This window comes from Diabrotica virgifera, chromosome 4 (assembly GCF_917563875.1).
Source record: "Diabrotica virgifera virgifera chromosome 4, PGI_DIABVI_V3a".
Lineage (NCBI taxonomy): Eukaryota > Metazoa > Arthropoda > Insecta > Coleoptera > Chrysomelidae > Diabrotica > Diabrotica virgifera.
The window spans coordinates 263,991,661-264,006,703 of record NC_065446.1 but is presented as its reverse complement, the minus strand read 5'-3'; the positions used below and the strand labels follow the sequence as shown (position 1 = coordinate 264,006,703).

Below are 15,043 nucleotides of genomic sequence, written 5' to 3'. Positions count from 1 at the left end.
AATAAACTTCGATAAAAATATTCAATTCAAAAATCACTTCATGTTTCAAAATTCATAGATATTCTTAAAAAAAATCGATACTTCATAAATTATTCAAAAATCAGCAAAGATAAATATTCAATTTTCAATAATAATATAAAACGAGGGAAGCATTTTTAATAAAGATAGACATTCTTACTTACATTTTATTTCCACTTTGTCTTTTCACTGGGTTCGGTTCCTGTATTCTTCCTGGGTCCTGGTCAGTTTTCGCCGTCTTCGTTTCCAAGCTGGTGCCGCCATCTCTGCTCCTTTCAGAAGACCTCCTCTAGTCTGCAGGATCAGCCATGTATTAAATAGTGTGTTGTTACTGCCTTCTGGTTCTAATTAATTAAAAAGACTAAACACGTCTTACTATACATTATATTTTATTCACTGGTATCCAATATCTAAACAATAACATTAATGATTCATAGCGCCTCGCCTTACTACATACTAACTTCTAATAATTATTTGTATATCTATATCCATACTGATTGCTCAGCGTGTTTTTATACCTATCTGAACCATAACAAATATAGTTCAAGTTCACTCGTAATAAGCATGTGATACAAACTATAAGCTATTGTTTTTATGTATGTTCAATACCCTAAAGGTTAATAACATCATATTTAAATTATGATTTATACAGAGGGTTCATAATATACCACAATAAAACGTTTTACATATTAGTATCTAACTCTTAGAGAATACAAAAAATATATCTTTTTTCATTTATGCACGTACACTAATATTGTAGAGGGCGCCAAAGTCGAGGCCTGGAAAAAAAGTAGTTCCGATGGCGGACAGTTAATCTCAGGACAGGGATCTCTGAACAAAAAAATCTTACGGCATTTGAAAAAGGAATGTTTCTTACGTGACAATTTACCATCGTTAGTGAAAATTTCCACAAAAAAAAAAGATTTTACGGAAATTTGAAAAATTTTGTGAAAAAATCACCCGTTTTTCTTCAGTTTTTCATGGTTAAAAAATATTTATTATTTATTTTTTGGTCAAATTGTGGTAAATTGTCACATAAGAAAATTTCCTTTTTCAAATGCAGTACAATTTTTTTGTTTCAAATATTCCAATCCTGAGATTAACTGTCCGCCATCATTTTTCGAGGCCTCAACTTTTGCACCGTCTACATAAATGAAATAAATGAAAAAATATATTTTTTTGTACTCTCTAAGAGTTAGATTAGATATTAATATGTAAAAAGTTATATGTTCATTTTTAATAAAGGTTCTGAGAAAAAAATTCTTGAAAAAAATGATTATTTTTGGTGTTCTAAAGTGTAGTACCTTCAAGCACATTTTTGTGATATTTTTTTAAACTATGCTAGAATTATTTTATTTTTAAATTAAATAACCATATTGTACAATTTAAAGAATATTCAAAAAACAATTTCAAGGCAACACTCGTCATTGGATCATGTTTGATCATTGATCAGTCTTGAGAAAACGCGTTTAAAGTTTTGACAACGTTTATTTTCAATTTCCTTTTGTCTGTCAAATCGTAAAGTGATGCAAACCGGAATATGTTTTTGAATCGCGGAGTAATTTACAAAAGAGAAGGAGAACAGCTCTTGAACGTTCCTCACTAGCGGGTCGAAGGTAGGGATATTCAACATGCTTTATTTCCGGAAATTTTGCTCCGATCAATCTGAAATTTTAAGAGAGTGTTCCTGGAGTTATATACTTTCATTTAAAATAAATCGAAAATTTCAAACCATATACCCCACTTAATGATTGACATAAATGTCCATTGATTTACTTTTCGATAAATTTGGGGGGTTTGCTAATGACTTTTTGTACCAAAAACTAATTTTTTACGTACATAGACTTGCATTTTCTATATTTAGGGATCACCACCGTCGGACGATGAGCGCCGAGGCGCGTCCGTTCACCCCTATGGACAACATCCACCATTCCGATGCCCCCTCGATGCCGGACATTTCTTCGGCGGCTAACAACCAACAGGGCGCCGCCAACGTCAACCAACCTCCGCCTCCGACCAGAAACGAACATCTCACGACGCAGCAACAACATCTCGGAGAAAGACTGTATCCTAAAGTGCACAATTTGCATCCTACTTTCGCTGCTAGAATTACAGGTAAGGTGTACAGGTCGACAGAAACATCCGAAATCGCCAAGGTCAGACCGATCGAAAACTTTGGTTAATCGACGTTGTCAGATCAATCGGATTTCAAAGGTTTTACGGTTTTTTAATTTATTACCTGTTTCACAGTAAAATTTCCTCCTCCTGCGTAAATTGTGTATAATTTCAAGGGGTTGTGCACTTAGTATCCTACTTTTCACGGCACTTATAATATTCATGTTTCTTACATTCTGTTTTTTGATTCATTTGCTAATGTTGAATAATAAAAAAGTTAGGTACTTTAACAACTAGCCTTATTTTTCATTAATACAGGGTGTTTTTAAAAAAGTATGGCAAACTTTAAGGGGTAATTCTGCATGAAAAAATAATGACAATTTGCTTTATAAACGTACGTCCGCAAGTGCTTGGTTTCCGATAAGGGGTGTTGAAATTTTTCTTAAAAACTGACGATTTATTTATTGCTCTAAAACCGGTTGAGATATGCAAATGAAATTTGGTGGGTTTTAAGAAGTAGTTATTGTGCATTTTTTTACATACAATTAAGAATGTTATGTTGTTCTGAATAATTTTATATAAAAAAATTCGCAATAACTACCTCTTATAATTTACCAAATTTCATTTGCTTATCTTAACCGGTTTTAGAGCAATAAATAAATCGTCAGCTTGTAAGAAAAATTTCAACACCCCGTATCTCGGAAACGAAGCATATGCGGACATACCTTTATAAAGCAAATTGCCATTATTTTTTCAAGCAGTTTACTCCCCCTTAAAGTTTGCCATACTTATTTAAAAACACCCTGTATTGATAAAAAACAAGGCTAGTTGTTAAAGCATCGAACTTTTTTATTATTCAACATAAGCGAATGAATCAAAAAACAGAATGTTAAGAAAACATGAGGCTGTAGTTGGGTTTTAATTTCAGTGTTTTAAAAATGCTAGAATATTCCTCAAGGTCACGCGAACTTTGAGAAAAAAAATCACAGTTTGATTGTTACACCCGGTATACAATGACAATTTACCTGTCTAGCAAAAATATTATTACAGCGATATTGTTAAAGAATAAGGCTATAACCAAATACTATTGACTGTAATACATCCAACTCCCACAGAAATCTTGAAGCACGTTGCCACTAGCGATACTGTCGGCTTGCGGTGAAACTACGTTGTGACAACGTAAAATTTGACGTAAACATTCAAATTTAATTTTATAAATTTTTGAATAACAAGCTAATTTTGCTAAATTAAATTAAAATAAAAATAGTTCAAACACTTATACAAAAACAATAATAAAGCAATTTTATAAATGTAAGGTTAGATTGCTCTGGTTATCACCGTAGACCGCCTAGATGGCGCTATTTTTTTGCTTCCTCAAATGTAATGGGAAATGTCAAGAGTTGTATGAATTACAGTCCATACTATTTGCTATAACATATTAAAAAAATCACTTCCATCAATCGGACAATCGGAGACAATCGGACCATCACTTAAAATCATCAAAAATGACCAATTTTTAAGATGGTGCGTTAATTTCTGGTAGAAGTATTCTAAATTAAATGTATTCTAAATAAACAACTACTCGAAGATTTTATCTGGCAATGTCGGAAAATCACTAATTTTGTGCACAATTCCTTTTAAACGGATGTTTACTCTTTGCACCAACGCGGTCAACTGAAGGCCCCTCTTCTTGATTTGCTACCTGAGTCACCTTCGAGATTTCAGATATTTCTGTACAGTTGTAGTTAATTTATGTTTTTTAATAGAAGTAAATTTGAAAACCTGATTTACACCATACATTTTTTTGTAGGTATGCTTTTAGAATTGTCACCTGCGCAGCTTTTACTATTGCTAGCATCTGACGAAACGTTGAGAAGCAAGGTAGAAGAAGCTGTAGAGATGATCTTAGCCCACACACATTCCCAGTCAGAGTTAACTACTGACGCTATTCTCGGTAAGTCAGATTGTTCTATTACAGGTTTCCATTCTTCAACTGAAGAATTCTTTTTTGATGATTGAGATCCATTTGAACAAGTCCAAATTCTGGTACCACCAGAAGGATACCAATAATTATTTTAACACTTATTCTTCTAGTTGTATTTCGTAACATTTTTTAATAAGATTAGTTCTTATTCTACAATTAAAGCTTGTTTTTAGTGATTCAAAAATTTGAGACCCATTTTGGACTCATCTAAATTCGTCTGGTACCACAACAAGTCTCTTCTTGGGGTCAATCCAAGCCAAGTGGTCCAAAGGTGGTTGCTTGACTATTTTTAATATTTTTTATTTTTCTACCTTTCAAACTTCAGTCTATAGAGAGTACAAAATTGCATTCATTTTATTTTTAAAAAATTTAGTTTGCCGATTACGCCCATTTTTGTTAAAGCGTGTCGATCATTTTCACGGAAAACATAGCTTCGCTCTTTAGCCAATATTTTGTTGAGGTTTGTCCTAGAACAATAAATCAAAAACCAAACTTCTTAGAAAAGTATGCTCTAAAAAAAAACAGCCTATAGCATTATTTAATTTCAAACTACCCTTAAGGCCTTAAATGAACCTCAAAGTTTAAATAGGTAAACTGATAAAATTCCATTTTCAGCATTTTTTAACAGCATAAGGCAACCCGATATTGGTTTGTAATTTTTTTCTGGAAAAGACATACGTACATACTTTAAATAAAAAAAGTTTGAGCTTTGAGACTTTTGAGAATTTTTTCAAAAAAAATCTCAACGTAATTTTTTAAAAAATATCAAAGTTTGACCCCTTATATCTCTAATGGGCACGAATGAAAAAATTTGAAATTTGGCTGAATGTTAGCCCCTAGCTAGTAGAAAAAGGAGTAAAAATTTGAAGTTGCAGACTTACGTCATATAGGAGTTATAGGCCTGAAAAAATGGTCAAAAATCAAAATGGTCAAAATTTGAGCGTTTGCGGGCAGGGTAATTAAAATTCAAATAAACTGTCTAATGAAATAAAAATTAATCTATTTTCACCAGATTTCACAATGAATATAAATTTATACAAGGTGGACCAAAAAAAAGAATCCACCTCGATATTTGGCAATAGTTACCTATTAGATTTTAAGAAAATGCCGAAATAGGTCCATTTTTATTTTTATTATATTGCAACTTTTTGGGATATATTTCATACTACGTGACGTCATCCATCAGAGCGTAATGACGTAATCGATGATTTTTTTAAATGGGAATAGGGGTCTTGTGGCAACTAAAAATACATTGTACTGCTGTCAGAAAATAGAAAAAATGTTTATTTCACAAATAAACATTTCTTTTCGCTTAAATTAAATCACAAACAGCCTCCCACTTATCTCTTGATAGTTTGAACATTTAATTTAAGCGAAAAGCAATGTTTATTTGCCAAATAATAATCTTTTTTCTATTTTATGACACCAATAAAATGTATTTTGAGTTAAATAAATTACATACATTCTACTTTTTGTGTCAATTAATTTAATTCAAAAATTATTTTTTGGCCACCCTGTATAAATAATTATATTATTGTTTATACTACTGAACAGAAAATTGAACACTCTTTCAAATGAGATAACATACGACCCTTATTTATTACCATTAAAACAATAATCGATTACGTTATCACGTCCAGGTGGATGACGTCACTGACGATGATACGTCATGGAGACGTATGAAATATACATAAAAAATTGGAATTTAAAAATAAAAATCAACCTGTTTCGGCATTCCCTTAAAAGCTAATAACTGCCAAATATCAAGGTGAACTCTTTTCTTTGGCCCACCCTGTATAAATTTGTATTCATTGCGAAATTGGTGAAAATAGATTTTCAAAAAAAATCTTCAAACTTTGAGGTTCATTTAAGGCCTTACGGGTAGTTTGAAATTAAATAATGCTATAGGCCGTTTTTTTAGAGCATACTTTTCTAAAAAGTTTGGTTTTTGATTTATTGTTCTAGGACAAACCTCAATGAAAATATTGGCTAAAGAACGAAGCCATGTTTTCCGTGAAAATGATCGATACGCTTTAACAAAAATGACCGTCATCGGCAAACTAAATTTTTTAAAAATAAAGTAACTGGAATTCTGTACTCTCTATGGACTGAAATTTAAGAGGTAGAAAAATAAAAAATATTAAAAATAGTCAAGCAACCAACTTAATTTATATTGGACCACTTGGCATGGATTGACCCCTTGGTGTATTTCATTATATTTTATGACTATGTAGACTCTAATTATTGTTCAATTAACTCTTCTCTTCGATCACCAAGAGCTTGAAACTCATAATTACTTCTGTGTGGTGTATTTCATGACATTGTTTATTAACTAAATAAATACTCAATTTTCAATTAAAACTTATATTGGAGATTGAGCAGTTTAAGATCCATTTGGACTCATCCAAGTTCATCTGGTACCACAGTAAGTTTCTGCTTGATGTATTTCATGGCATTCATGGCAACACTCAAAGTGTGATACTCACTTGGGATATTCCAAATTCATATGGCACGACGAGAAGAATAGGTACCAAGAATGATATTAAATTACTTTCTTAGCGTCTTTTAACAATTTTCATGACATTATTTAACTGTATAGATTCTCATTATTCAATTAAAAGTTCTTCTAGAGGTTGAAGACTTTGAGATGCATCCAAATTCATCTGGTGTCACAAAAAGTTTCTTCTTGAGGTATTTTATGATATTGTTTGTATTTATAGGTTCTAATTCTTCAGTTACAGCTCCTCTTTAATCCGCAAGAGTGTGGGAGTCATTTTAACTATTCCAAATTAATCTGGTACCACCAGAGAATACCACTAACGATCTTAAAATGCTTTTAGTACCTCTTCTAGACATTTTCATAGCACATTTTTTAACCGTATAGATTCTCATTCTTCAATTAAAAGTTCTTTTGGATGTTGAGGAGTGTGAGACTCACTTGGACTATTACAAATTAATCTGGTACCGCCATAAGAATACCAATAATTATCTTAATGTTTTACAAACGTTTTTAACTATTCTTTGAGTATTTGGTCTATTTATCTATTAAAGGATATTTTTACACATTAAAATTAATGTATCTAACACCGCGAGGAGAATTCCATTCATGAAATAAGTAGATTATTTGACATACGTTAATTTTTTGATTGCAGAAGAATCCCTTCAAGATGAAGAGGACCTAGCTCCGTTGTTCTATTGTCCAGGAAAACGAGGCTTTTATGCTCCCAGACAAGGAAAAGCGACTTTTGAAAGGCTGAATGCTTTCAGAAACGTCGGAAGATTGTTGGGACTGTGCCTGCTCCAAAACGAACTTTGTCCTATTTTCCTTACTAGACACGTACTCAAATCCATACTAGGTAGACCAGTTAAATTCCACGATTTGGCCTTCTTTGACTCAGTAGTGTACGAGTCTTTGAGGCAATTGGTGGTTGATGCGGAGACGAAAGATAGTAACTGTTTTTTGTCGGCTCTAGATCTTAACTTCACGTAAGTATATCAACTACTATACAAGATAGAACATTCAGTGCATTCTAGTGACAAACTGTTGAATTATATGATGTCACTACTTTACTGTACGTCAAAAAGTGAAAAAATAAGGTTGAAGAAATTGTTCTTTGTCAAAATTCCATAAATCTTGACTTTGGCAGTATAAATAACATATATTTATGTTGTAGTATCGATCTGTGTCCAGAAGAAGGAGGTGGTACTGTAGAATTAATACCAGGCGGCAAAGAAATCGAAGTAACTTCAAGTAATGTTTACGATTATGTTAGGAAATATGCCAATTATAGGATGATAAAAGTACAAGAGAAAGCTATAGAGGTAAGTTATACTTATACATTGAAAGATAGCTTTGTCATTTGTTGGTTTGTTTTCAGAATATTAGAACTGGAGTTTTTGACGTCCTTCCGGAAGGTTCCTTGGACGGACTGACAGCTGAAGACTTACGACTTCTCCTAAATGGAGTAGGAGATATCAACGTAGCCGTTCTAATTTCGTATACTTCGTTTAATGACGAATCTGGTGAAAACAGCGACCGACTAGTGAAATTTAAGAGATGGCTATGGTCTATCGTCGAGAAGATGACTCACATTGAACGACAGGATTTGGTAAGTTACGATTTTTACAAAGAATCGTGTATGCAGTATAGGCCTGGATCCCGCGTACCAACAAAAGGTTGATTAATAGCAAGCTGAAATTAAAACTTCCCCTGTTCCACTGTTCCCGTACATCAAAGTTTGTCCGACTAGACACAGTTAAACTATTAACAAATTTTTAACTTGCTATTAATAAACTTTTTTTTGGTATGCGGGATCCAGGCCTGGTACTGATAAGTGAAAATATATTATGTATAAAGATCGAGTAAAAACATTAAAATGATGTAATACATAGACCCAAAATAGGTGAATCAGTGTAAATCTGTATTTAAACTGGATGAGATGAAGAAATTCTTAACAAATACTATAACAAAAATGTATCAGGGAGCGATCAGAATAACATAGAGGTAGAGTGGCAGTAAAATTGTAATACAGATAATTGGGAGCAATAGGTGATATGTTGCGATTAATATTGTATTTAAGAAGATCAATATTAAGAGGAATAAATAGAATAGAGAGGCCGAGGCCGAAGAGAGGCCTCGGAAGACCGAGGAATGATGGAAAGAGTTAATATAATAGAAGAGGAAGAACGAATGGAATAAGAAAAAGAGCGAAGCATAGTAGAAGAGGGAGCGATAGAGATAAAATAGAGAGACTTGAAGAATAGTGCAGAGCAAGCGAGAGAATAGAGAAACAAGCGCGAGAGAAAAGTATGACAGAGAGAGAAAAGTATGACAGAGAGAGAAAAGTATGACAGAGAGAGAAAAGTATGACAGAGAGAGAAAAGTATGACAGAGAGAAAAGTATGACAGAGAGAGAAAAGTATGACAGATAAAGAAAAGTATGACAGAGAGAATAGTAGAGAAGCAGAGAGGAGAGAATAATAGAGAAACAAAATAGAAAAAGAGTGCAATAGAGAGGATAATAGGAAAATAAAAATACAATAGCATTGTGTCCATTTTACAAAATGTTCGACATTGAATATAGAAAAGCAATTGATAATTTAATAGTTTTTCTTTTAATTGCAGGTATATTTCTGGACCGGTTCTCCGGCCTTGCCAGCAAGCGAAGACGGCTTCCAGCCGATGCCTTCAGTGACCATCCGGCCGGCCGACGACGCCCATTTGCCCACGGCAAACACATGTATATCTCGACTATATATCCCGTTATACAGCAGTAGAACAGTCCTAAGGCAGAAACTGCTGCTCGCCATCAAAACCAAGAATTTCGGATTCGTGTAAATTTGGCAACATTGTGAAACTAGAAACGCGACGAAAAAAATAATAGTTTATGTTTTGGCAATTTCGAATCGGCGACTATTCGATGTGTCTCAATATTATTATATTTGGAATTTGTGAATTGATTCTTATTTCAAATTGTTTATTTTAAGGTTTTGTATATAGGTCGAATACAGTGGCACAATGTATATTGTTTTTTATTTGATTTCTTTCCTTTTCTTTTCCTTAAAATTACTAGTTGCTCGTCTATGTTCATACTGACTCCACTTGAGTCAAAAAAAGATTAATATTTTGAGGAATGGAATTGTAGGGGCAGAAGGAAAGTTTCCAGTGGATTTGATTGATCTTATAAGAACATTACGTCGTCCACATATGTGTCATATTTAGTACACTTAAGGATTTTAGTCAAAGCAATGGGAAACAAAGAAGTAAATACTCTGTTACGTCGAAGACGCAATATTGATAGCCCAATATGAAGATAGTCTATAACGATTAGTCCACAGATTTAACATAAGAGCAAAAGAATTGAATATGACAAATTTCATCTCAAAAAACTAAAACAATTTTTTTCAAGTTATACTTCTTTAGGCGCGATTTCATTGAGGGTGAAATTTTATTAATCTGCGCGCATGCGCACACCGACAGTATATGTCAATAATTGTTCAATATGGAGGTTATCGGTAAACAAAAATATTGTATATATTAGTTTTTATTGTTGTGAGGACAGAAATAAAATCAAATTTATAATTATAGTGACTTTTTAAATAGTTTTGAAAAGCCGCAGGTACGTAATTCTAAATGTTTCAGTTGTATTCCAATAAAAATTTATCTTCATACCTATCTATTTGGAAAATGTAAAAAAATAAAGTTACCTATTAGTAGGCAATGCTTTAATTTACATAATCTGATTACGAACAAACTTTCTACAAATCTTCATCTAATATATCGTTTTCTTACTCTATATTTTGTTGTATTTTAATTCGACAAAAATCAAACTAATAATTTGATTAAATTCATATAAATAAACAAAATGTCAAAAAGTTTATGATGTAAACGTTTAGTTTGTGTATATTCCCACAGGACGTATACGCGAATGTGGTGTAGTTAGAAATCGCTTCGACTCTCGTACGGCGCGATCGACGTGAAGTGGGTTCAAGCCCCAAGCAAGCTGTTATTTTTTTTATAGATTTTATGATTGTAAGTATATTATTATATAATTTTTTTCAGAAAATACGTATTTAATTAAAATTTTTGGCAACAATTATTGTTCAGAAATAATTTGTGACATTTTTCAATGTGTTTGTGTGTGTTTTATTCTTTTATTTTTTAATTTTTGGTATTGTTTTAATAAAAATGTTTGGAAAGTAGTAGAGAAACTGTTTAAAGTATATTGATTTCGTTGAAATCATATAATAGAAGTATAACTTCTACAAACAAAGTACAAAACAGTACTTCGTACAAAGTACACACATTCTTTTTTTTTTTGGCTTGGACTGTGGTCATTCAGCCAGTCTCAATCAAAAGTAAATGTATTAAAGATATTGCCAATTAGTAAACTTGGTTATTATAATATTATTACAATTTTTTACTTCTTATTTACCTACTCATTACAGCTAATGTACATACTATGTTAATAAATATTATACTACTTAATGTTTATCAAGAACACATAGTGTATACATTTTACAAATAAAAATATTAATGTTAATATTAAAATAAATGCATTCTTCTTTGTATTTTATTTTAGTTTTTTTTGTTTTGTTTTTTTTTGTCACTACGATAGGATGTCAACCCGATTCAACCCCGCGGAGGTTTAAATCCTCTTAGTAATTTTTTTCTTTAAATTTTTTTTTATTTATTATTAATTTTTTTATTTATTTTTTTGTTTCATGTTTTTATTTATTTTTTTTTTATTTTTTTTAATATTTTTTTAAACATATTTTACAAATACCTATAACTAATTACAATAATATTTTACTATCCGACAAGATAGATACCAAACAGTCAAAAATTTTCTTTTTATTCAGTGACAGAATAAAGAGAATATTTACAGAGAGTGGGATGTTCTGGTCTATAATTCTTTTAATTAGGTGATTGGTTAGGTGTTTATGCTTTTTGCATTCAAAAAATATGTGGTTCAAGTCAATTTTATTGTAATCAGTAAAGATCCAATAGAAATTGATGACATCAGTATTGAACAAGTAATATAATAAAATACCTTCGAATTTGTCCAGCTACCTGGACACATAAGTTAAAAATCAAGTACAAAAAGCAAATAGCCTGGTAAAATGCCTTAATAACACTATATGGCGAAACAGACATAACACTGAGATAAAGTCAAGAATTTATAAAGTCAGTGTAAGTAGGGTAGTCAATGAGGGTATTTGGCTCCGAATTCCATCCTACTATATCGATTTACTTGATATTTTCACAGTAAGTAGGGAATAGCTCAAGAAACAAAGTCTACTATATGCCGATGTGCGCTTTTATCTTGGGGGTGGTTCCCACCCCTTCTTGGGGGTGAAATTGTTTTGGTTAAAATAGCCACGGAAAAGGCTAGAGAACCTAATTTTAAGCAAAAACTGTTCTATAATTATTATTTGAAAACTCAATACTTTTTGAGTTATTCGTGGTTGAAAATTGGCCATTTTCATTGAAAAATGACACCCTTTCGAACGGATTTTTGCGAATACCTTAAAAACTATGCATCTAACAAAAAAACTATATAAAATATTTCTGTAGGTTATAAAAAACAAGGAGATGCGTTCCTTCATAAATCTAGTTAAAATACAAAGAGGGATATGGTAGGTAAGAAGAGTTTGTTTTTACATGCTCAAATCGGTGTATTCAACTTAAAATAACAGAGAAACTGTCGATTTTAGGTGTATAATGATACAAATAACTTTTGTAGTGCTTGAAAAGACCTCTAAAATGAGAAATACTAAATGTCGATTACATTCAAACTAAGCGAGATATTCTGCAAAAAAGTTGATGACTAATGTATTTTAAGAAGAAATGGGAAGTATATTTAACCCCTCATCCATCAGAATTTAAATACATCGTTTTCCTTCTACAATACTTTTTATTATAGTGTTATTTCTATGTTCAAAAGGTTGGACTGGATTAAAATGAATGGTTTTTGAAAAAAATAAGATCAAATTATAGAGCGCATTTTTAATTTTCTTAAAAATCTTCCTTTTCCTCCATGTAACTCGAAAAAGATAAGAGATACGAAAAAAAGATACTACACAAAAATGTAGGGCTTTTTCAGATAAAAATTTCCTTCTTATTTTTCGTTACTGTATCTCTTATCGCAAGTTACATGGAGAAAAAGGAAGATTTTTAAGAAAATTTAAAAATGCTCTCTATAATTTTATCTTTTTTTTTTTTCAAAAACCATTCATTTTAAACCCGTCCAACTTTTTGAACATAGAAATAACACTATAATAAAAGGTATTGTGGAAGGAAAACGATGCATTTACATTTTGGTGGATGGGGGTTAAAATTACTTATTTTTTCTTAAAATACATTAGTTATCAATTTTGTTTGCAGCATATCTCGCTTAGTTTTTATGTAATGGACCTTTAATATAGTTCATTTTAAAGGTCTTTTCAAGCACTATAAAAGGTATTAGTAGCATTATACACCTAAAATCGACCGTTTCTCTGTTATTTCAAGTTGAATACACCAATTTGAGAATGTACCAAAAAACAAACTATTTTCACCTACCATATCTCTTTTTGTATATGGATAGAATTCGGAGGTAATATCCTATTCTTGCTCCCATTGGCTGGCGTAAAGACCAATACTGACAACATATGGATCGGAGACAAGACCTGACAGCCTCGACACAAAGACTACTGGAAACGGCAGAGATGAGAGTACTGAGAAGAATTACAGAAAATACGCTGAGGGATCCAAAGAGGAGTGAAGACATTAGACGAAAATGTAGCGTACAGTGTATAAACGAATGGACACTCAATAGAAAAAAGAATGGAATAACCACATAAGCAGAATGGGAGAAACACGTGTGGTCAAAATAACAAGAAATAAATCACCAATCGGTAGAAAGAAGTATCGGCCTACCGCGCAAACGGTGGAATGACAACCATCCATACAGGGCTTTTCATTCACAGTCATTTGTTTCGATCTTCTGTCATGTGTCACATAATATTAATATATCTACGTTATTGGTATAATATACCGATGATCCAAACCAAATACGTATGACGTAGATATATTAATATTAGGTATGTGACACATGACGGAAGCTCGAAACAAATAATCGATGAAAAGCCCAATAGTAGTCCAGGAACCGAAGCTTTTCACCTCGCAATTTTTACATAATAGATCGATTTGCTTGAAAATTTGAGAATAAGTAGTGGATAGTCCAAGGATCAAAATCTATATAATGCCGAAAAGCGCTTTTACCATGGGGGTGGTTGCCGTTGATAAAAACGTTCATTCTAAGCAAAAAATGGTCTATACATTTTTTTGATAAAATTGATAGTTTTCGATTTATTTGCTATCGAAAGTGTTAGTTTTATATCTAAAAAATCAATGTTTTTCGATGGTATACTCATTTACGATTCACTCAATTTTTCCCGTAGAACAAATTTTATCAAACCAAGTTCTTGGGAATGAAATACCTACAATTTCATATTTAAACATTTTTCGTATATCTGATGCTAATCTTTCTATTCTGAAGAAAATGGCATTTTTTACCAAATTGCAAACATTCGTTATTCGCTTTAAACTTCAGTTTTTTAAAAACAAATCATTCTAAGCTAGTCAAACTTCTAGATTCTATTAATAATACATAAATAAATAAAAATGAATAAGGCCAATGACTAAAAACACCGCTAACTTACATTATTATGCTTCCAATTGGATTTCTCCTTTTTTTTTTTCAAAAAAATGTATTGATTTTTTAAACGTAAGTTTTTAATTTTTTATCTTAAAAAGTTCGTTAACAAATAATTTTGTAGGTTTCTATGAGGCTATTAATATTAAATTCGTTTAAAATTATCAGTCACAAAAAGAGGTGGTATTGAAAGGGTTGGTAAAGGTGGTTTTTGCATGATATTACAAGTTTTAGTTGTCTCAATTTTTGCCGTAAAAAATTTTTTGCAAACCAAGTTCTTGGAAATTAAATAAGCTACAATTTCATATTTAAATATTTTTACGTATCTCTGATGCTAATCTTTCTATTCTGAAGAAAAGGGCATTTTTTACCAAACTACAAAAACTCGTTATTCGCTTTTAACTCCTTTTTTTTAAACTAATCATTCTAAGCCGATCAAACTTCTAGAACCTATTAACAATACGTTAATTAAGAAAATCAAATCAGATCAATGAAAAATTTTAATTAGGGTGGTGATTAGGGGGTTGTTTGCTGAAAAAAATAGGGACTGACATTCTTTTTATTATAAATCACTTAATTTTTTTAGCTAGAGATTTTTTTTTGTTTCTGGAGATACATATTTTTAAATACTTTAAATTAGTTTCAACAAGTTATCCGCGAAAAATGCATAGTTTTCCCGTTCTTTGACTTGGAAACTGCAATATTTACCATTTGACGAAGAAGAGCC

The 15,043-nt window shown here is 31.6% G+C and overlaps 1 protein-coding gene across 3 annotated transcripts in view; it reads left to right on the top strand.

Annotated features, from left to right (window-relative positions):
• LOC114325347 (E3 ubiquitin-protein ligase UBR5) overlaps positions 1–9,640 on the top strand; it is a 69,269-nt gene extending 59,629 nt beyond the window's left edge. For 2 of the 3 annotated variants that reach the window (XM_028273411.2, XM_028273407.2), the window contains 6 exons: positions 1,862–2,133; positions 3,944–4,087; positions 7,270–7,603; positions 7,792–7,939; positions 7,996–8,226; positions 9,243–9,640. In XM_028273411.2, coding sequence (XP_028129212.1) covers positions 1,862–2,133; positions 3,944–4,087; positions 7,270–7,603; positions 7,792–7,939; positions 7,996–8,226; positions 9,243–9,455 — 1,342 coding nt within the window. In that variant the 3' untranslated portion in view covers positions 9,456–9,640. The remainder of the gene's footprint in view (positions 1–1,861; positions 2,134–3,943; positions 4,088–7,269; positions 7,604–7,791; positions 7,940–7,995; positions 8,227–9,242) is intronic. The other variant, XM_028273418.2, reaches the window with a different exon arrangement.
• The last annotated feature ends 5,403 nt before the right edge of the window (positions 9,641–15,043 follow it).